The sequence below is a fragment of the Lynx canadensis genome, chromosome D3, assembly GCF_007474595.2.
Source record: "Lynx canadensis isolate LIC74 chromosome D3, mLynCan4.pri.v2, whole genome shotgun sequence".
Classification (NCBI taxonomy): domain Eukaryota; kingdom Metazoa; phylum Chordata; class Mammalia; order Carnivora; family Felidae; genus Lynx; species Lynx canadensis.
In genome coordinates this window covers 14321236-14344543 of record NC_044314.2, presented here as the reverse complement: position 1 = coordinate 14344543, position 23308 = coordinate 14321236, and the positions used below count along the sequence as shown (strand labels likewise).

The 23308-nt window shown below is 35.8% G+C and overlaps 1 protein-coding gene across 1 annotated transcript in view; it reads left to right on the top strand.

Moving 5' to 3' along the window:
• Positions 1-9586, top strand: part of RELCH (RAB11 binding and LisH domain, coiled-coil and HEAT repeat containing) — a 109601-nt gene extending 100015 nt beyond the window's left edge. Inside the window, 2 exon segments of the mRNA XM_030292259.1 lie at positions 2503-2573; positions 7863-9586. Coding sequence (XP_030148119.1) covers positions 2503-2573; positions 7863-7983 — 192 coding nt within the window. The 3' untranslated portion in view covers positions 7984-9586.
• The last annotated feature ends 13722 nt before the right edge of the window (positions 9587-23308 follow it).

Genomic DNA, 23308 nt, shown 5'->3' with positions numbered 1-23308 from the left:
CTTTCTTAGAAGGAAAGTTTCTGTTTTCTGTCTCAATTTCCTCAAAACTCTTTTATTCTGTTTTTCTTCTTGTTTCCTCCAAAACCCTGTTTATCATTTATTTCCTATTCTGCATTTTCAGCTTGTTTATCTACCCATTACCATGGTAGGTTTGATTTTTTTCCTATTTTTCCAGATTTTTACAGAGGAAGCTTAGATTATTTATTTTTAAACTTTTCTTTTCTGATACCTGAACTTAAGACTAAGTGTATCCCTTGAGATACCACCTGTGCATTTGCTACATTGTGTCTTCATTATCGTTCAAAGTAAATTCTCATTTCTATTACTTATTGATCCCTGAGTTTTGTTTAATAAGGTCAATTAACATTTAATTCTCCTATGTTTTCATCAGGTTTTTTGTGATCTTCTTCTGTTAGCAGTTGAAACACATATTAAAGTTATGATTGGGAATTATCTATTTCTCCTTTGCTTGGTGTGTTTTATAGATACCATTTATCAAGTTGAGGAGGTATCAGTCTCCCAGATTCCCTTTCCAACCTTGGTAGAAGACTAGAGCTTTATTTTCTAAACTTGGGCTATCCCACATAGCTGAGAGCAGGAATGAGTGAGGGCTATGGTGAGAAGAGGGAAATTAAGTGAAGGCATAGTGATTGAAACCTCATTACCTTTCACCTTCTTGGATCCAAGAATGCTGGCAGCTAGGTTTATACCCACAGGGGGAAAAAGATAGAAGTTTGGTTTTTGCCCAATTCACCTTAAAGTGAAGTTACTCATGCATGAAGAGATTCTAGTCAGCATTTTAGTGCCCTAGTCTTTAGTGGACATCCCAAGATCACCAGCCATTTGAGAAACCTCTCACATGAAAGATGTAGATGAAAACATACATGCAAGAAAGAGAATACTGGAGGAAACAGACAATGCAGGGAGCAGAAGAAAAAGTACAAAAAACTCCCCCTTTTTAGGGGATGATAATAATAATAATAAAGGAAAACCCAGCTAAACAAACAAAATCTAAAGGGCACCTCTGTAGCTCAGTCAGTTAACCGTCCAACTCTGGATTTCAGCTCAAGTCATGATCTCACAGTTCGTGAGATCGAGCCCCACATCCGGCTCTGCACTAACAGCACGGAAACTGCTTGGAATTCTCTCTCTCTCTCTCTCTCTCTCTCTCTCTCTCTCTCTCTCCCTCTCTCTCCCTCTCTCTCCCTCTCCCTCTCTCCCTCCCTCTCTCTCTCGCTCCCTCTCCCACTCACATGTGCACATACTCCTCTCAAAATAAACAAAACAAACAAGCAAATCTATAATCTGTGAGATCAGAGTGGAAAACCAGAAAAGATTGAAAAAAGGATGAATCTAGATCTAACATGCATGTGACAGAAGCCTCATTTAATAACCAAAGTCCTCACTATAATCTGCAAAGCACTGTAAGATCTCCCCCCCCCCCCCACCGCCCACTTCACTTCTCATCTTCTACCCTCTCGCCTGCTCACTCTGCACCCACCACTCTGGTCTCCTTTGCTTAGAACATGATGGACATACTCTCCCTTAGATGGAGCCTTTGCTCAGCCTCTTCCCAGTGTATAAAACACTTGCTCCTTCATCTCCCCCAGGCTTTTCTTACATGTCATCTCCATGAAGCCTGCTGGGGACACCTCCGTGTAAATTGGAACACTCTGTGTCTTGACCCCTGGCTCCCCATATTTTAACTCAATACTCTTTTCAAAGCCCTATCACCTTCTAATGTATTACATAACTTACCAATTTTTTGTATTTATTGTCAAGAACATAAGCTCTCCGTAAGGAGGGAATGTTGTCTGTCTTATTTGTGCATTCTGTATATCTAAAAAAGTTCCTGGCACATAGTAGGTGACAGTAAATACTGGTTTGTTTAGTGACCTCCGTACCCAAACACGGCCAAGAATATTCAAGACCATTCAGTTTCTGGTGAGGTTGCCAGCGATTGGAGGAGCAGCTCAGATCCCGCCACCCTTTCCATCATTCATTCAGTCTCCGTGCAAACATGATGTTAACTCTTAGATGCCCGTTATATTCCCATCTATATTTTAGTAGCCACAGACCTATACCTGGTCTCTGCTTTAGACATTAAAACAGAGCATCTTGCTGTTTGCAACCTGGAGAAAACAAGGGGGCATGGGACAGAACAGCTTTTCCTGGGAAAATAATGTGTAACCATGGTGTGTGTATATGTTAAATGTCTAGACATATACAAATTTTACTTTAACATTAGATGGTAGGGAAAGCTAAGGAGAATTGATACCAGATTGAGAAGGAAGGTTCGTGAAGGTCTTTTAAAGCTATTTCTGTACCTACCATAGCAATCTAATGTGAATTCCTTTAACGGAGTAACTGCCAAAACCTTACATTTTTAAATAGTCATAGTTTATGGGACTATTAAAAATTAAATTAAAGAACTTTAGATTAAACAATAGCATTTCACTATTGTAAATTGTATTTTACTAAAGTCCTTTTTTTTGAAATCAGGTTATTTTAAGTTCCATGATAAAGGAATGTGAACAAAAAGTAGAGAACAAGACCGTCCAAGAGCCTCAAGGGTAAGACATGAATTCTTTTTTTAAGGCTTCATATTAACCTTAATTTCTCTATCTAAATTTTCTACAAATGGGTATGGTATTTTATTTGTGTTACTTTGTAGTCATTTATTTGGAAGGTAAGAAAAGTATTTACATCAGCAGTTATCAAATGCTGATTTATAAACCACCTGCATCAGAATTATCTGGGGAATTTCAATTTTAGGTCTCTACTCCATGCTCTGTGCCGTCCTCTCAACAGTCTGATACAGCCTAGGGATCTGTATATTTAAAAGCTTCCAAAGACATTGTGGTAGGTAGCTGGATTTGGGAATCACTGGTCAAAATAGTTTTGTGGAAATTTGTGACTGGAGTTGTAAGGCATAACTTGATTGACTGCATAAAGGACTATAAACTTGTGAATGTTCTATTCACGTGCTCCCAACCAAACTAACCAGAATTCAGATTCACTGAAGCTAAACTACAAGCATGGATGTGAAAGAGTAAAGTTGGGCATTCAGGAGAGGAAGTAATTTACAAATAGACCGTGTGTACTCTTACCTTTTGACATAACCTTGAGCAGTTAATCTTAAATAGACTCTGTTAGGCATAAAAAGCTCAAAGGCTTTTCCTTTATAAAACTAACTAGCAAGAATAAGGAATACCTATCAGGCTAGGTACCCATACACCACTTACCCCTCCACACCCCCAACCTCCTCCCCACGTATGTATGCTTAGAGCTTTTTACCTCTTACTGCATGTAAGAACCCTTCTGTAGCCTCCTGGGATGGTAGGAACTGTTCTACAACTGTAACCTTGGAAAGTTAAAACAGTAAAAATAGGTTTCAATTCTGAACACAAAAATCCATAAAACTACCTAAGCAAGCACTTCTGTCAATTGTCATACATTAAGTATTAAGATTATTGGTGCCTTGTTTAAAATGTAAAGTTTGGGACAAAATTAAAATTATGTGTGAAAATATATTCTAAATGAAATTTCAGTAATTAGCATACAGGAATTAAGAAAGAGAAAAAAAATAGGGGCACCTGGGTGGCTCAGTCGGTTAAGCGTCTGACCTTGGCTCAGGTCATGATTTCACAGTTCGTGGTTCAAGCCCCACGTCGGGCTCTGTGCTGACAGTTCAGAGCCTGGAGCCTGCTTCCGATTCTGTGTCTCCCTCTCTCTCTGCCCCTCCCCTGGTCATGCTCTGTCTCTCTGTCTCAAAAATAAATTTTTAAAAAACATTAAAAAAAACATTTAAGAAAGAGAAAAACACGTCTTTGTAACTTCCCAAGATTGTTTCAGTTATATGACTCCTAAAAAGAAAAAGTTTATTTTTATAATCATATTTTTCTATAATCATATTTTTCCCTGTTATTCAAATCTTCCATATTATTTTTTTAGATTTCTATCTTAGGTAATTTTGAATAAATACAAAATAAATAACAGAGTGAATTCCCATGTACTCAGCACTCAGCTTCAATAATTGTCAACTCATATTTTATTTCATCCATGCCCCTCCTATATTCTGGTATGAGCTCTTAAAGATAAATGCTATTTTTTTAAAACATAATGTCATTTTTCACGCCAAAATAACAACTTCTTAATATTATTATCAGCTATGTAGCCTGTGTTCAAATTTCTAATTGTTTTGTACATGTCGTCAGTGATTTGTTTGTTTGTTTTTTTCCTTACAGTCTGTTCTTTGAGCCAGAATCCAGAGTTCCATACGTTGCAATTAGCTGACATGTCTTTTAAGTCTCTTTTAATCCATAGGTTCCCCTTCTATCTCATTTTTTTTCTTCATATAACTTACTTATTAAAGAAACTGAGTCTTGTTCTGTACAGGTCCCACAGTCTGAATTTGGTTGATTGCATCTCCCTCGTGTTGTTTTGACATGTTCCTCTGTATTTCCTGTAAATTTGGTTGTTGGTTCTGGATCCAGAGACTTCATCAGATTCAGGGCATGTTTCTTCGTTTTGCATGACTGCTTCATAGGAGGAGGTGTGTTTTCTTCACGAGAGAGACAGTGTCTACTTCTCTCTTTTTTTGGTGATAGCAGCATCTGTTAATGATCAATGCCTGGCTCCACTAATTCATTAACCATTACTAAATACATTAGAATAAGATGTTTTAGTAATTCACTGTTACTAAATACTAATGTACATTAGTATGTAAATGTAACACTAAAGTAGATACATTACTATTTAGTAATAGTGAATTACTAAAATATCTAATTCTATCATTCACTCTTCATTGGTGAGTTAGAATACTTCAGGAAAGAAAACCTTCCCCTATATGTACTACAGTTACCCAGTGATAGAGTTTTTTATAGTAAAGTCAAGGTAAATGTTCAATTCTTTCTCTTTACTCACCAGTTTTCTAAGATAATGAATTGATTCACCCTCTAATGGTGACTGTTTTGTTCAAGTATCGTAAACACATGTATTTTCAAATATTTGATGTAATTAAATGCATTGTACTTACTATCTTTTGATGCCCATCAAAATTATCCCATCTTTGACCATTGCAAGCCTTTTCAAGATGACTTCCCAAGTCCTTTTGACATTAATTACCAGATGGAATGGTATGGATGAGAGAGAAAAAAAAACATTCTAGGATATAGTTTTGAAGAAGATAAGCCAGGAGGCACCTAGCTGGCTCAGTTGGTGGAGACTCTTGATCTCGGGGTCATGAGTTCAAGCCCCACGTTGGATGTAGAGATTACTTTAAAATTTTTTTAAAGTGAAAAAAAAGAAGCCAGGCATTTAAGGGGTTGGGTTCTACAGATTCAAAATCAACAAAAATGGCAACTGGTTTGATTTGAGTTGCAAAGGAAAGATCTGAGATTTCACAGAAAAAAGACAATATTACCTTACAAGGCAGCCTGTTTCATTTTTAACAACTCTATTCTTTTACAAAAAAATACCCTGAGTTAAAGTCTCTCTAAAACATTTACCCTCTAAAATATGTTTCATCATCTGGTAGAGGGGTGGGGAAGCATTACAGACCCCTTTGTAAAAAGGATAAAAATGTAAACTTTCTCTTCAGGAAAAAATGCTGCAATGCAATTGTTCTTTGTTGGAAAGCTTTGTGTAAAATAGATACCTGGGTCCTTTATACCATATGGAAAGAATCAGAATAACTGGGGTTAGGCCAAGGCATCTGGGTTTTCAAATAGTTCTCCAGGTGATTGTGATGTATATCAGTAAAGCTATGCAAATATATATTTATATCTAATTTGGCACACATAACGTTAGTGTCTGTCTTCTAAATTTTCTCTTCTCCATAGTGAACATCTCAGACTCTTTAACATCATTGTTGCCCTCCTCTTAGAATATCACTAAAACTCGATAGTACTTCAAGTATTATCTGACCTGTGTATCCTGTTTTTCTCAATGCAAACTAAAATCATACTTACCTTTCGGCTTACAGTATTGTTCTGCAGAGAGAAAACAGCACTGTAAACATTAAAGAAAGGCATCAGAGAAAAGATAAGACTTGAACTGGGACCTTAAGGATGTCTAGACACCAGATAGAAAGAAAGAGATAAGTTAAGAATGTTCTGAACATTAAACTCAGCAAACTTGACTCAAGGGGGTCTAGAAATTGAACAGTAATGGTTGGTAAAAACACACAGACACAAGATTTAGATTGCTATGTTTCTTGAATGCCAAGCATACTTTATCTTGTTAGGTAGTAATTAGCCATTGAAGATGTTTGAGAATGGGTAGGATATGATGAACTGATTATTTCAGAAGTTAATCTGATCATGCAAGGAGACCAGATCTAAGACTATTGTAATAATTCATTTGGAAGGTATCGTCAACGGGAATAAAAATAAATGATAGAATGTTTCATTGAGTAAAATCAGAGTATTTGATGATTGGTTTTAAATAGAAGAGAGGGAGCCATTATATTCACTGTTGGGAGGAGAGGAAAATGGTAAAACCACTAACAAGGAAATAAAAATGGCGGGTCATTTCTAAAGTTAGGGGGTGAAAAAAAGCTTGATGTTAGCTTCTCTAACAAACAATAGTGTTATGGGACTTTTCCCAAACTCCTAATGGAGATGATGTTTGAAACTTCAGGAGTAAGTTTTGTAACTGAAGAAACAGGAACCAAATGTTGAGCCTGACGGAGGTTTACTTTGTGGGAAGAGAAAAGGCAGCAGGCGAGAAGTAGAGACAAGGAAGAGGCCAGGTTGACGTAATAGCAGAAGAGGTGTGGGAACTAGAGATTTTCAGGACGGGAGTCGTGGACTGGCATTTAACTTACTAACGCACAGTGCACACCTTTAAGGACTACAGAAAACCAGCAATTCTTGCTGGCAGCCCGTAACTTCGTCTGTAGTTTCAGTGGACATCCGTTGAGCCTCTGCACCTCGTACCCACTGCCCTTGACATGTTCAAACATACTCTCTTCTTCAGTCCTCAGGATATTTTGCAATAGTAATTGCAGTCTGCATTTTTCAGTTGAGGAAATTGAATCAGAGTGATCTAAAGCATCTTGGCCAAAGCCACAGGCCAGTAAAGTGGGTTTATTGTTGATCACTGAAAATTGTACTTGATCAGTATTCTGTTTGGTCGTATGGTAAATTAGCAATCTTTAGTAGTTTTTTAGATTGTTTAACCTATACAGGAGGTTGGTCAAAAAGAAAGAAGAAATGGAGTTAAAATTGTTGATTGAAACTAATGCAACTAATGCAATTGAGGACATTCTCCCCCCTCTCAACGCCCAAATAAGTAATAACGTCACAGGGTTGTTACCAGCACAGTATAAAACCTTACTGTGATTTAATTTACTCTTTTGTGAAAATAGGGATAATATCTATCTTCCAGGGTTGCTATAATTAAATGCAGTGATGCTGATAACAAGAAGAATAACTACTAACACTTACAGCATGCTATTACATTCCTGACACTGCTAATAAGCACTGTACGCTTATATAATTCTTAATAGACCTATGAGGTAGGTAATAGAATTATCTCCATTTTACAGATGAGGATTACATTACAGATGAGATTAAATAACTTGCCTAGGGTCACACAGCTGGTAAATGACAGAGCCAGGATTCAGTCTCACTCCATACTTGCTCCTAACCTCTCCACCGTTACTGCTTCCTTCATCAACCATGAACATGAAAGCTCCTGACCTAGTAGGGTGCATAAAAACGCCTGTCAATTTTAGTTTCCCTTTCGTGCTACCAGTTCAGAATGTATTTACTACTATTATACTGCTGAAGAACTGAAAAAAATGGATATTCTAGTTTTTTAATTGCTTTACTTGAATTTTAAAATTTCTTTCCTAGCTCAATGTCAATTGCTGCAAGCTTAGTGAGTGAAGATACAAAGACCAAGTTTTTGAACAAAATGGGCCAGTTGACAACATCAGGTGCCATGTTGGCCAATGTGTTTCAGAGAAAGAAGTAAAAGCAGGAAGGAAGCCCCCAGTAAACACTAAGATGGACCTCAAGCAGACTGGTTCCTTGTACTTGAAGTACTTGCCTTTTTTATTTCCTTGTTTTATGTTCTTGCATTATAATTTTATCCTAACCTCCAAAGATATTTGCACTGCTTTTGATTATTGCTGTATATCTGTTAATTTTGGAGTTATAACTGTGGTGATAGAAAATTGAGTTTATAGTCTGTACCAAGTCCCTCTTCTGTGTTCTCGTCTTTCAGAATAATTTATATATATATATATATATATATATATATATATATATAGTGAAGAGGTTTTTTTTTAATTTTTGGATGGGATATTAGCAAATATCTGTATTATACACTAAGCTATTACAATGGTACTTAAAATAATGTAAATTTGAAGTCACTGTTATAAAGTAATAAAAGTGGAGATTACTTAAGTATTTAAATTATGAAAGAATAATACAGACTTTTTATTGTTTCGTAACTGACTAGAAAGAGCCACCAGCATTACTCTGTGCCTTTTGGACTTCAGTTTGTGTGTCCGTAGGAATTGTATGCATTCCATTCACACGGTGTTTTATAATGCTGTGATGAATTTGAGTTACAAATCCTACAGTAAGTAGATAATAATGAAACTTTCCACATTTCAGAGCTCTCATGAATATTCTTTAAGTGCTATTCAAACCTCCCCAGCATTTACATGCATATAATGGACTTACCTGAGGAAAGACCGCACAGTAACATGGGGAGTGACAACCAAGGTGAATTTTACAAACTGATGTGTAATAGATTTAAATATTCAAAAATAAATGTAAGTAAGAAGAGCTAATAATTGTGAAATTCTTTCCCAAATTTAAATACACAGGAAAACATGGTTTGAATTTGAAATTTAACACTTATTTATGTAAAATATTTTATTTAAGATATTTTCTAACGATTTTAATTTCAGAGATTATCTTTTCATTCTGTGTGTTACAAAGAAGTACCGAAAAGTTAAGGACATTTGGGGGCTGCTTTTTTTCCCTCTAAACTAAAAACGACATTAGCTAAATTATTATTGGTTAGTTAACACCTTGTCCCTTAAAGTCAGTGACTATTCTTGTGTTTGATATATATTACACAGAGTCTTAAGTCAGTGTACAATTCCACTGGAATTTGAGAGTTGTCTATAAAGTAATGCAACTTGAAGTAGAGAAGAGTGGTACTGGCCATAGAAAGGGGATGATTGGTTTGAGGGGTTAATGTGAGGCCTTTTTGAAAAAATGAATATTTTGATAAAGAGAATTCTTGTTTGAGCACAGTTGATGCACATAGGTGATTCCCATGTTTGTTGTATAAACTGGTTTAATACATTTGGAACATAGTTGGATTACATTCTCTTCCTGGGAAAGTTAGCTTACCACACATTCAGGCTTATAAAATAAGTTGCCCTAGACAAAGCCATTTAAAAAGTTCATTCTGAAATTATTTCTTTTACCTATAGTGAAATAATTGTTAAAATTAGTCTTTCAGAAACTGTTGGATTCTAGGCATTCCTGAGAAATTGAAAGTGGCTACCTTTCATGTCAAAAATGTTGATCTATTATAAATAAACTGTTTTTGCATACTTGTTTTTGTTTTGTTTTTGGCTATGTGTATTGTATTCTCATTTTGAAACACTATATATCCTATATCCAAGCAGAAGGAAATGAGAGCATATATTCACTAAAACATACTAATACGTTATTTTAGGAATATAGTCTATATAAATTATTTATTTAGTTTACTTTTACTAAAAACAGATTGTTGCTATAAAATTAACATATTGCGGAGACAGTTTAAAGGAAGTGTTAAGGCTCTCATTTACTTTGAAATACAGTAGAATAAATATGTCCATTACCAGATGAATGACTGTAATTATTTTTATTAATTCATGAATCTACTTATCTAAACGCTAATGGTTTCCTTAAAAAACAACAGCTAGTAAGATACACAGTGTGTTTCAAGGGAGTCCCCCTTATGCTGTTCAATATCTTAATGTCAGTAAGAGTTCACATTTATTCTCAATTATTTTTGAAGCAAACTGTAGATTCTTTAAAGACAAGACAGACTAACCACACTGATCACGGAGACTGTGTGTTCTTCCAAAACAGACCATAAAACTCCCGTACCCACTCTTTTTTTAAACAAATAAAAATGGTACAAGTTTAAGTATTCAACTTAACAAAAAAACGAAGTTTGCAAAGTAACGAAAAGCTAATTTGAAATTATGCCTGTGTTTCTAAAGCAAGCCAGAGATTAAAATTTTTCCGAAACCCAGAAATGCCATCGCTAGCAATTTTGCTGACTTATTTCAAGAACGATGCTTGAATGGTAGCAACATCTAACTTTATAGATCAATGTCCTTGACCTTTATTTGTTTGCATCAGTCACCCCTTTTGAAAGATTACTTTGCTAAACATCAAGTGGACTTACAACCTGAATGAAATTGTAAGTAATTTTAATGAAATTTCAATTCAAGTTGCTGTCAAATTTCTTAACAGAAAAAAACAAAACAAAACTGGTTCAAATAAATAGTCTCTGATAAAGTTTGGGGAGGTGAAATCACTGTATTGAATTGCCTTTTCATGACCCCCAATTTTTAAGATAACCTATTTTCAACCATTACTGGAACTTTAAGAACAGAACTTTCTCTAGACACCATCTTGTTGATCTTTGAACTGTGAGAGCTAACTGCGGTGAATATCTTGTGTTGGTCACCAATTTCTTAACTTTTTTGTAGAAAGAATGTATGTTTAAAGAGTTTTATAGTTAACAATTTTAATTCATAAAGTTCTCTAGATTGGCTAGGTAACAACATTCCAACTTTGTGTTGGATGTTAACTCATAAGCAAACCATGAAATAATTTTAGTTTTTCATATTAATAGATATGTGTTTGAAAGTCCTAATGTAACTTTACAGTGTGCTTGTTTTGTTACTATTTTATTTCCGTGCATTTTTAAAATAATAGATTCAAGATATTCGTTACTAATAAAATATAATGTATCTGGTAGATTTCTACACATTGGCAAATAACTGGATTTTAGGCTATTTTCATACTACATATGGATGTTTTGCATGAATTTCATCTGTGGAATTAGCACTCTAGTCATAATGTCTTGAATGACACATCAGTCTTTTCATATTTTCCCTTCAAAACTACAAGAAACTGCTTTGATTGCCTTCTTTATGGTTTACTTTGTTTGCATGTTAAAGAAAACTCTTCAAATAAACATTTCTATTCACTATACGACCACACCAGTCATAACATGACAGTTAATGCAAACTTAACACAATAGAAGTTTTATTATGTCTTTTTGATAATACATAAATAATTCTTTCAGTTTAATGTGGTGAAAATGTAAATTATTTGCTTTCCTTAAAAGAGTCTTCAGAAATAGCTGGAAAATTCTACCCAAAGCGTGTCTATATGGAAGAGTATATACTATTTTAATTTCCTTTATTTCATTAAAGATCAACCCATTATATTTATTTCAGTAAGATCACTGCATGAATAGAACTTCTTGAGGGACTTTAGTAAAATTTATGTTGTCTGTATATTGGCATTTTGTGTTATATGTTATAGATATTAACTTTTTTATTATCATTTGTTGATAGCCTGCTTTATAAAATTTTTTTAAACTACCCGTACTTTTGAATTGTTGGCCTTTGCAACCTTAGATATTTTTAGGATATTCATTTTCAATGAAGCTGAAAATGTTATAAATGCCTTTTGTAATGTATACATTCCTAAGTAATATAAATCTAATAATTTCTCATTGACTCTACAGTTTTATAGATTACATTTTTAACTTCCTCTGTTCATAAATCTCCCTGTCCTGTATCAAGTATTGAACCTAAGGTGAATGCTTTTCATAACATAAATCATTTTTTAATTTCTTTTTTGTAAGAATTTCATAAATATAATCCCCTTTCTAACAAATTCTTTTTTGTCTTACCATTAAAGAGCATGGAAATGATAACATGCTCTCTGTTCCTCACAGAACTTTATGAAAATTACATAATAGTAAACCTGAAAGTGCTTTAGCATTTAGTATCATGAAAGTTCAAGGTAGAATTAAAACTTGTAAACCACTGAATAACTAAAGCATGGGTAATTGTGGCTAACCCCCTCCCCCATACTTTTGTTTTCTAGTAAGCGTATAGGTTACCATGACATGCATGATTTATCTAAAATTGCAGTAGAAGGCAGAAACCACTTTTGATTGTTACTTTTGCCTACTTTTAACTACTCCCAGAGTTTCCAGCCTAGTGAAGACTGGTAAGGTAATTTTACTTTTTGTTTACCAAATCTTGTCATTAAAATTTTTTTCAAAAGCCTAAGTAAATTAGTTCAATAAGCTAATTTTTCATTACATAATCTGTTTAGATTTTGTAAAAGATTTTACCCTTTGCCACATCACTCATGTCTCTTAGTATATAATTTGATTCTTATAGTAACTAGCTTTCTTTGGTATTTAGTTTGAACTTGCAGGTTCCTTGTAACTAAACTTGTCATACTAATGGGAGAAGAGCAAGAACTGCCATTTCTTGAAAATAGTCGGTTCCTAGTGTTACCTAAGAGAAGGGAACTCTTCAGTTAACCACTGACCAGTGATTTCAAAAGTTAGAATCCTGGTTTCTTGCAGACACTACAACTAAAGTTTTCAGATCTTAGGAGGTCAATACTACGTATCAAATTCGGAGACTATTTTCTTTTCGTTGTCATACTACTGAAACACTTAGTGTTGTAATGTAATCATCCTCAAGAAAGTCATGGAGAGATGACAGCCTAGAGATGGAAAATGTCCTGATTTTCAAAACTGAGGAGGCAGTAGATTTTACAACATGTGGATTACCATTCTGAATCTATATAAAGCCTCTTCTGTCCTTTTCTGACCACTTAATCCAAAGTAACCCCTTTAATTCCCTGAGATCATCCTGGTTTTCTTCTTCATAATTACTCTTCTCAATACTCATTTTCTTGTTTTTTATTGTCTGTCTCTTTCACTAGACTCAGCTCCATGAGAGAGAATGTTGTCTATCCTTTTCAACCAATGTGTCTCCAGTATTTGAAGAATGCCTGGTGTATGATAAGTACTCAACATTAATTGAATGAATTAATGAATAAGAGCTTGATACCAATTCTGTGAAAGTTTGCCAATTAGATTAAAAGGATGATTTATGAATCCCTCAAAACAGCATGAATTTACTGAGACTACATGCCAGACTAACCTAAAGTCCTTTTTTCATAGAGCTATTATTATTATATGTTGTTGATCAGGAGAATTGTGTGATCTTGTGCATCTTGCCCTCAGCAAAGTATTGGGTTTGTTTCTTATAGTGAGCTTATTTATATCCAAGGTAGAAAATATGGAATAAATAAAAGTCCCTAAAAGAGTCGTGCCACGTGTGTATGGCCTTAAAAGGTTTACAGAACTTGTATTCATATCTGACTCTCTGGGCAACCCCTCTTATCAACAGACCTCATCAAGTCTTCCAAGTGATCTGTAAGTGTGGAGAAGCCATCCCTTTCTAAAGATTGTAAAGTCATTCACCATTCGATGTACATTTATGGAGTACCTATTTTGTGCTAGGTGTAGGGATGCAATGAATAAGACTGACCTAGAGCAGAGCTTACAGCCAGGCAGGGAAACAAGTGGAGAGAGAAGGACTGAGGAGGACGTACTTTAGTTAGGTGATTATTTTTATGGTTTACTTTGGAAGACACCTCTGAGGTGACACCTGAAAACTAGGAAGAATAATAGGCTTTAACCGTGTGAAAATGGGAAGAGAAAAAAGAACAGTATGTGCATAGGCAATGAGATGAAAAATAGTGCTATGTTGAAGGAACTGGAAAAAAAAAAAAAAATGGCCCATATAGCTGAGACACTATCAAAAGATGAAATTGGAGAGGAGTATGGCCAGATCGTATAGGGCTTTGTACACTAGACTAGAAGTTAGAAAGGGAAGCCTTTGAATAGTTGTAGTGGAATGATTTAACCCAATTTGTGTTAGATATACTTCTGCTTTATAAGATTGCTTTTGAAAAGGAGAGGAGTAGAGGCTGACAGCAGAAGCTAACAAATGCAGTAGTCCAAGCAGGAGATGGTGGCAGCCTGGACAAAAAGGGAGGGAAAGGAGCAGATCTGCAACATGATTGGAAGTAGAATTGGCATGACAGATTGGGTATGAAGAGTGAGGGAAAGGGAAAAACCAAAGATGCTTAGACCTCTGCCTGCAATAACTGAATAAAATAATGGGTGCTGACAATAGTGAAGAAGTAAAGAATAAGTTTGGAGAGTTAATCTGCAATTTTGTTTTAGATGTCTAAGAGTTAATCTGTGGAATTCAAAATGTCTAAGAGTTAATCTGTGAAAACCTCAAGGAAGAAGTTAGTTCTCTGAGTCCGGATCTCGGGCTAGATTATGGAGTCCTGAGTATTTTCCGTAGAGCGGTGGGACTAAGTGAGATGGCCTGGGAGAGAGGAACCATGGAGAAGAGGATCCAAGTGTGAACCCTAGGACACTCCTCCTACTTCAAAATCCAACGGAGCAAGAGGAACTACTAAAAGGATCGGGAGTGTACCGTGAGTTGGAGGGAAACCAGGAGAGTGTGGCTTCACGGAAGCAGAGAGAAGAGCGTTCTGAGGAGGGTCAGTTGCTACTCCTACGTCAAGACGAGAATGGATCTGAAACCCACTGAAAGATGAAAGTCATTGATGACCTCAATATAGTTTCAGCAGTTTAATGGAAATGCAAAGAGAGACAATGACTAGAGGTGACAGCTCTTTCAAAACAGTTGGCCATAAAGGGGAGCAGAGGTGCTGGTAGCTAGAAAGGAACATGAGGTCAAAGGAGGGTGCTGTTTAGCCTTGGTTTGTAATGGGAGAAATTAGGTCAGGTTCATATGCCAATGAGAATAAGCCAGTAAAACAAAAGATGATGATGATGCAGCAGCAGTAACAAGCAAAGACTGTGAGAGTGAAATCCTTGAAGAGGCAAGAGGGGTTGAGATTCAGAGCACAAATGGAGGGACTGGCCTCATTATAATAGGGGAGAAGCAGAGGTGCTCTTGGAGGCGATTCGGTAGATTTAGTGGTGGGAAGGTTAGGGGGTTTCCATTTAATTCCTTCTATTTTCTCAGTGAAGTATGAAGCAAAGAAATTGATTTGGCTGGCATATGGAAAGTGTTAGAGGTTTGAAGAGAAAGAAGGTAGAAATGTTTGTCTTCGAGAATGGCAGAGGGAATTACTAAGGGAATTGCAGGATTTGTTTTGAAAGCCCATTTGAGAATAGTTATTGTGAATTTAAAGAGGGCTAGTTTACTATAGATACGTCAACTAATTGGAATTTGAAATAAAGAATTTAAATAAAGACAGCTAGTTAACACAAGTGATTCTTTTTTTCTCCAGCCAAGAACAACTATTCAGGAACAGGTATGAAGTCTACAGAGAATAAACAGGGCCGAGTTCTAGATGCTTCAGAGAAGGAGAAAGGACAAGGACATGAAAGCTACTTGTGTAGGAATGATTATAATGATGGGCCATAGAATCCAAACTGGAGAGGGGGAAAAAGGAAATATTGGAGTGAGGGGGGAAATAAATAATCTGAGAAATGGGTCCCAATAAAATTTTTAAAATATGTTTTAGTGAGAATATTCAAATAGGTGAACTGGATAGAAACTTCCTTTGGGAGTAAAAAATGAAAAGCAAATAAGACACCTGATCTACCTCCAGGCTGTAAGGTACAGGAGTTTGTGAGAACGAAAATAAAAAGCCTCCACTTAAAAGCTTAGCAGGAAAGGTGGTGTCTTAGGGGTAGCCAGGATTCAATTACAGTTGACCCACTTATACATGGATTTTTTTTTTTACAGTACAATACTGTAAATGTATTTTTTCTTCCATATGATTTTCTTAACATTGTCTTTTCTCTAGCTTACTTTATTGTAAGAATATGGTATGTAATGCATAAACATACAAAATATATATTAGTCAACTGTTTATGTTATTGGTAAGGCTTTCAGTAAATAGTAGGCTTTTAGTAAAGCTTGGGGAAGTCAAAAGTTATATGCAGATTTTTCACCGTGTGGGAGTCTGTTCATGAAACATACTGCTCTGTCGTTTTCTTGTAATGTCTGTGTCTGGTTTTGGTATTAGGGTAATGCTGGCCTCATTGAATGAATTAAGTATTCCTCCAGTTTCTATCTCCCAAAAGAGACTGCAGAGAAGTGGTGTAATATCTTCCTTTAATTTTGATAAGAATTCATCAGTAAACACATCTGGACCTAGTGCTTTCTGTTTTGAAAGATTCTTAATATTTTGATTCTATTTCTTTAATATAAGCCTATTGTGATTGTGAATTTTGACAAGATTGTATCTTTCAAGGAATTGGTCCATTTCTTTTTCTTTTTCTTTTTTTTTTTAAATAATCTCAATGTGGGGCTCAAATACACCACCCAAGATCAAGAGTCACATGCTCTACCAACTGAGCCAGGCAGGCATCCCAGAAATGGTCCCTTTCATCTAAGTTATCTAATTTGTGTGCATAGAGTTGTTCACAGTTTTCCTTTATTATTATCCTTTTAATGTCCATGGTATCTGTATCTTAAGGTAGAAGCTTAGATGACTGATTTTAGATCTTTCTTCTTTTCTGAAATATGTATTCAATGCTATAAGTTTCCCACTAAGTACTGTTTTTGCTGTCTCCCACAAATTTTAATGTTGTGTTTTCCTTTTCATTTAGTTTAAAATATTTTTTAATTTCTCTTGAGATTTCTTCTTTGACCCATGTGTTATATACAAATTGTTTAATCTTCATATATTTCGGGATTTTCCATCTATCTTTGTTTTTGATTTCTAGCTTAATTCCATCATAATCTGAAAGCAGACATTTTCTGATTTCTATTCTTTTGAATTTGTTAAGATGTATTTTATGCCCCAGAATGCAGTCTGTCTTGGTGAATGTTCCATGTGAGCTTGTGAAGAATGTGTTTTCTGCTGTCATTGGATGAAGTAGTCTGCAGATGTCAGTTATATCCAGTTGATTAATGTTGTTGAGTCAACTATATCCTTACTGATTTTATGTCCATTTCTGGGAAAGTTGAAGTCTCCAACTGTAATAGTGGATTCATCTATTTCTCCTTGCAACTATATCAGTTTTTGCCTCATGTATTTTAACACTCAGTTGTTAGGCATATACCATTTTAGGATTGTTATGTCTTCTTGAAGAATTTACCCCTTTATCATTACTAATGCCCCCTTTATCCCTGATAACTTTACTTTGTCTAAAGTCTGCTCTGTCTGAAATTAATACAGCTACGCTTGCTTTTTTTTTTTTTAAGTTTATTTATTTATTTTGAGAGAGAGAGAGGAGAGAAAATCCTAAGAAGGTTCCACACTATCAGCGCAGAGCCCATCGTGGGGCTCGATCTTACAAAGTGTAAGATCATGACGTGAGCCAAAATCAAGAGTCAGACACTTAACCTACTGACCCATCCAGGCACCCTGACTCTTGCTTTCTTTTGATTAGTATTATCATGGTATATCTTTCTCCATCCCATTCACTTTTAATCTGTCTGTGTTCTTTTTATTTAGAGTGGGTTTCTGGCAGATAACATATAGTTGGGTCTTGTTTTTTTGATCTACTTTCACAGTCTCTTTTGACTGGTGCATTGAGACCATTGAGGTGCACAGTATTAATATAGTTGGATTAATATCTACCCTATTTGGTACCGCTTTCTACTTGTTGCTTTTGTTCTTTGTTCATATTTTTGTCTTCTGCTCTTTTCCTTTTGTGATTTTAATTAAGAACTGTATATGATTCCACTTTCTTTCTTATTAGCATATCCATTTTACTACTTTTTGTTTAAATAATTTAGAGAGAGAAAGAGCACGTGTGCATGTGTGAGGGAGGGGCAGAGGAGAGAGAAAGACAGGGAATCCCAAGCAGGTTCTGTGCCCTCAGCACCGAGCCCAATGTGGGGCTTGAACTAATGAACTATGAGATCATGACCTGAGCCAAAATCAAGAGTCAGATGCCTAACCAACTGAGACATCCAGGCCCCCCATGAATTCTTTTTTTTTTTACTAGAATTTCCAATATATATTTATAACTAATCCGAGTCCACTATCACAGAACACTGTAATGTTTCAAAGGTAGTGTAAATAACTTATAATAACAAAATAATCCTAAGAATCCTAATTCCTTTCATTCCTTGTATTAGTATTGTCATTCATTTGACTTATGTGTAAGCATATTTATATAATACACATAAGCATACGTAAACATTGTTGATATTACTATTTTTAGAAAACGTTTGTTAGAGTAAGAAAAATATTTATTTTACCTTCACTTATTTTTTCTTGCAGTGCTCTTCCTTTCTTCATATAAACCTGAATTTCTGACCAATATAATTTTCCTTCTGTTAACATTTCTTGTACAGCAGATCTACAGGCAACAAAAACATTCAATTTCTGTTTACCTGAGAAAGTCTTTATTTCTCCTTCACATTTGAAGGGTAATTTCACAGGTTACAGAATTCTAAGTTGGTGAATTATTCCTCTCAATACTTTCCATGTTTCCACTCTTCTCTTACTTGCATGGTTTCTGAGAAGTTGGAGGTCGTTCTTATCTCTGCAGGTTGGGTGTTTTTTCCTTCCTCTCTCAGGATTTTCTCCTTATCTTTGATTTTCTATAGTTTGAAAGTAATGCGCTTATATGTACTTTTCTGGCTTTTATCCTGATTGGTATTCTCTGGACTTCTTAGATCTGTGGTTTGGCATCTGATATTAATTTGGGGAAATCCTCACTCATTAATGTTTCAAATATTCCTTTTTTTTCTTTCTCCCTTTCTTCTCCTGGTATGCAATTTTGTAGTTGTCCCACAGTTTTGGATATTCTGTTCTGGGTTGGTTTTTTGTTTTTTTTTGTTTGTTTGTTTGTTTTCCAGTGTTTTCTGTTTACTTTTCATTTCTGCAAGTTTCTTTTTTTTTAACTTTTATTTTAAGTAGGCTCCACGCCCAAGGTGGGGCTTGAATTCATGACCCTGAGATGAAGAGTCACATGCTCTACCAACTGAGCTAGCCAGATTCTATTGAGATGTCCTCAAGTTCAGAGATTCTTTCCTCATCCATGTCCAATCTGTTAATAAGCCTATCAAAGGCACTTTTCCTTTCTGTACATTGTATTCTATCTCTAGCATTCCTTTTTGGTTCTTTCGTGGGATTTTCACCTCTCTGCTTACATTGCCCATCTGTTCTTGCATGCCGTCTACGTTGTCCGTTAGAGGCCTTAGCATATTCGTCATGGTTGTTTCAAATTCCCAGTCTGATTCTTCCAGTATCCCCGCCATGTCTCGTGTTCTGCTGCTTGTTCTGTTTCTGCAAATTCTAATTTTTGCCGTTTGGTACGCCTTGCAACTTTTTCTTGATAGCCAGATATTAGGTACTGGGTAAAAGGAACTATTGTAAATAGGAGTTTAAGTTAGTAGTGTTAGTAGTCATAGGTAGTAAGTTGTGCAGGAGTGGGAAAAATATTCTCTAATCCTATGATTAGGTCTTGGTGTTTTGTGAGCCTGTGCCTCTGGACTGTGAATTTAAAAATCATGCCTCAGTTTTTCTCTCCCCCTGAGGTGGGATAGGATGGTGAGAATGGGCCGGAATCAGAGAATTCCCTTCTCCAGGTTAGACTCTGGTTAACTAGTTTCCCCTGAGCACAGTCCTTCTTAAGAAAAACAAAGTACTCTGGTTTATTTCAGAATGGATCCTTTTCCTTTCTCTCTGCCAAGGAGATTTTTCTCTGGTATTTACTGTGAGAACCTGGTTGAGCTCCTGGAGGCAAAACTTACAAAAGTTGGGCGGGGGGGGGGGGGGGGTGTTCTACAACTGGGTCCCCCTACAGTTTTGAACTCAGACTTGTCCACACTGAGCCTCCAGCAAGTCATTAATTACAGTTCTGGTCTTCCTGCCCCAGCACTGATTCCCATGGAGATTTTAGCTCGAGAGTTCCTAACCTGGTCACTTGTGACTCTCTGTATTTGCCTATCAATCTCTCCAATTTGGGGGGGGCAGTGGTGTGCCCTGTGACCTCACTTCTTTTATGGATTTAAGAAGATTTGTTCATTTTCCAGTTTATGCAGCTTTTCACTTGTTGTTAGGACTCGGTGGTAACTTCCAAACTCCCTTCGTGCAGAACCGGAAACAGGAAGCAGCACAAATTTTTTTAAATGCAAAACACAGAAAAGAGGGTAAAAGTCATAAGACGTTGAAGGAGAAAAGAGAGAATGGGTAGAAATATTATTTGACAAGCAAATGGCCAAGAATTCTCTCAAACTGACAAAAACCATCAAGGTCAATGAGAACCACAAACCAGGATAGATTCTAAGATATGTAGAAAACTAAGCCTACATATGTTATAATAAACCTGCTGGAAAACAAATACAAAGAGAAAATCTGAAAAGCAGCAACTATAAGACTGATAGTTTACTCACCAACAGAAAACAAAGGAATAATGTCTTTAAAATGCCGAAAGAAAAATTGCTGCTGCCCTAGAATTCTACAGTCAGCAAGAATATCTTTTAAAATGAAATTGCTGGGGTGCCTGGGTGGCCCAGTTGGTTAAGCGGCCAACTCCTGATTTCAGCTCAGGTCATGATCTCACGGGTTCATGAGATTGAGCCCCATGTCAGGCTCTGTGCTAACAGTGCAGAGCCTGCTTGGGATTTTCTCTCTCTCTCTCTCTCTCTGTGCCCCTTCCCCCCCAAAATAAATAAACATTTAAAATGAAGATGATTTAAGATATTTGTAGACAACCATCATCCACCCCACCAAAAAACAGAAATTGTTACCAGCAGATCCACGCCAAATGAAAAATCATAAGAAATTATTCAAGCAAAAGGGAAATAATCCTACGTAGTACCAATAAAGTTAAGATGGAAGGACATATTCCTATTTAAACAAAAGAAACTTCTTACCAAAATCAACACAGCAGAGCACCTGGCTGGCTCAGTCAGTAGAGCGTGCAACTCTTGATCTTGGAGTTGTGAGTTCGAGCCCCATGTTGGACATAGAACCTACTTTAAAAAAACAAACAAACAAAAAAAAAAACTTTAAAAAACCAACACCAGAAGAAACAAAATCTCGGTAGTTCTAAATCTGTTAAAGAAGTTGAACTTGTAATTTCAAACTATGCCACAAAGAAACCTCAGTGGCCATATGGCTTCATCAGTGAATTCTACCAAATACTTAAGACAAAAATAATGGCATTCTTACACACCCTTTCAAAGTTCTTCCATATATTTCAGTCTCGCCCAGCAATATCCCGACACCAAAACTTGACCCAATCCAGGAAGAATAAGGCCCATCTCTTAGATGTGTAAACTCTCAGACTAAATATTAGCACTCTGAATCCACCATGTGAAATAAAGCACCTATCCTTCATCGGTGAAACGATGAACAAAAGGTAATCTATTCATACAACAGAGGACTGGACAGTAATGACCTGGCTGACTCTCACAATGGTGAGCAAAAGCCATACACAAGGTAATACTACAGTGCAGGGTCCATTTATATAAAGTCCAGAAGCAGACAAAGTGAATCACTGGTATTCTCATGAAATCTACCAAGAAGGATGAGGGGTAATGATTAAAGGGGCTTGGGGGTTTCTGGTAATGTTCTACTTCATGGTTTGGGTGCAGGCTCTATATATGTCTTCATTTTTTGACAATTAGCCAAACTGTATTCTTTATGTATGTTCTACTTCAATAAAAGTACTCTTAAAAAGAAACTGTTCTGTGTCAATCTAGGTGGCAGCATCAGTTGTCTTTTATGGCCAGTCTGAACCTGACCGATTCGAAAGTAGAACTTTGCCATCAGCATGTAGGATGATACCTGTCCTTGTGTTCATATGTAAGGAACACAGAGCTACTTTCTCCATCATCTCATTAGGGCTGAGAAGAAGGGAAGTAGGGGACACATAAATTGTCTCTTTCCACTTGAAACCGTTTTATCTGTAACAAAATATCCAAAAAGTAGCAATAACTACTAGTTTAATGGTTCAGAAATTCATTTATTTTGAATACCAAATCGGTAGCACTGAAAAAATTCTTGTCCCCCAAAGCAAGCAAGATAGGTTTCCATGGACACAGTTCAAAATTTGTCACAAATTTTCATATTATGTTTGGGTATCATTACCGGATAGTATTGCACCCTAATTTATCTCTGAACTGATCTATCAATGCCTTACTTCTGTTTAAAAAGTGTTGTATAGGCGAGATAAGAAGAAGAACAGAACATAACAGCGTAGGTAATAAAAAACGTTTGTATTTATTAGTAGGTTTTCACTGAAAGAAAGATTTGTGAAGTCCTATGTTTACTTCATAGCTTTGCTTTTTTTATGTATTCTCTTTACGTGACCACAGTCACAGTAACTATTTTTACATCACCATGTCAAAAAATAAACATTTCATTAACAAGATTATGCCTGTTTTCTGCTGCCTAAATAAAGATTACAGTGTTATATTAAGATTAAAATATTACATTAGGATGTAATGTAAGACTTAAAAGCCATCCTCTAGAAACAAAAATGAGAGCTATACTTTGATGTTACCTTTTTGAATCTGAAAATTAAACAGTTCATGCAGAAGTGGGAAACAGTGGGGATTTCCAGGGTGAGATGCACACTATCCATAGAAAAAAGCCTATGATTCCTGTAGTTGCACAATATACTTGGTTTTTCCTTAGTACAAATAAGCACAATTCATTTTCAGCTCATTAGTTTTTAAAAATCAGAAACATTTAACTTTACTAAATATTAAAATATCTATTGTTTAAAATGCATTTTTACATTTATTACAGATAACCAAAATTTAGTTATACATGTGGGATTTCTTAAATCGTAAAGAACATTTAAAATAGTTTCTGTAAATGTTGAGCAACCTCTTTAGCTATAATTGCATCCTTTACCTAAGAGAAAAATAGTATTGGAAATAATTTCCACGTTCCTCCTAAGAATGCTATAGGAAAGAGGACATCCTCAGGCCCATTGTGATGGATTTTGTTGTTAACAAGTGGCATTCTACATTAATATTTATAAAATATTTGAATTATGTGAGTGGTAGTTCTGTAAATATAGAAACAGTCCTCAAAGAGTAATTTATGGTGTTTTTTTTTTAATTAAGCTTTTTTTCCCCCTAGTTGATTTAATGTGTTAACATGGGCATTCTATTGTTCAAAGTGCTTCCAAAACCAGCACACTCACCTCTGGGGCTTTCCAAGCAGAAGTTTAAGTCCTTTCATCTTTTTTGAGAAAA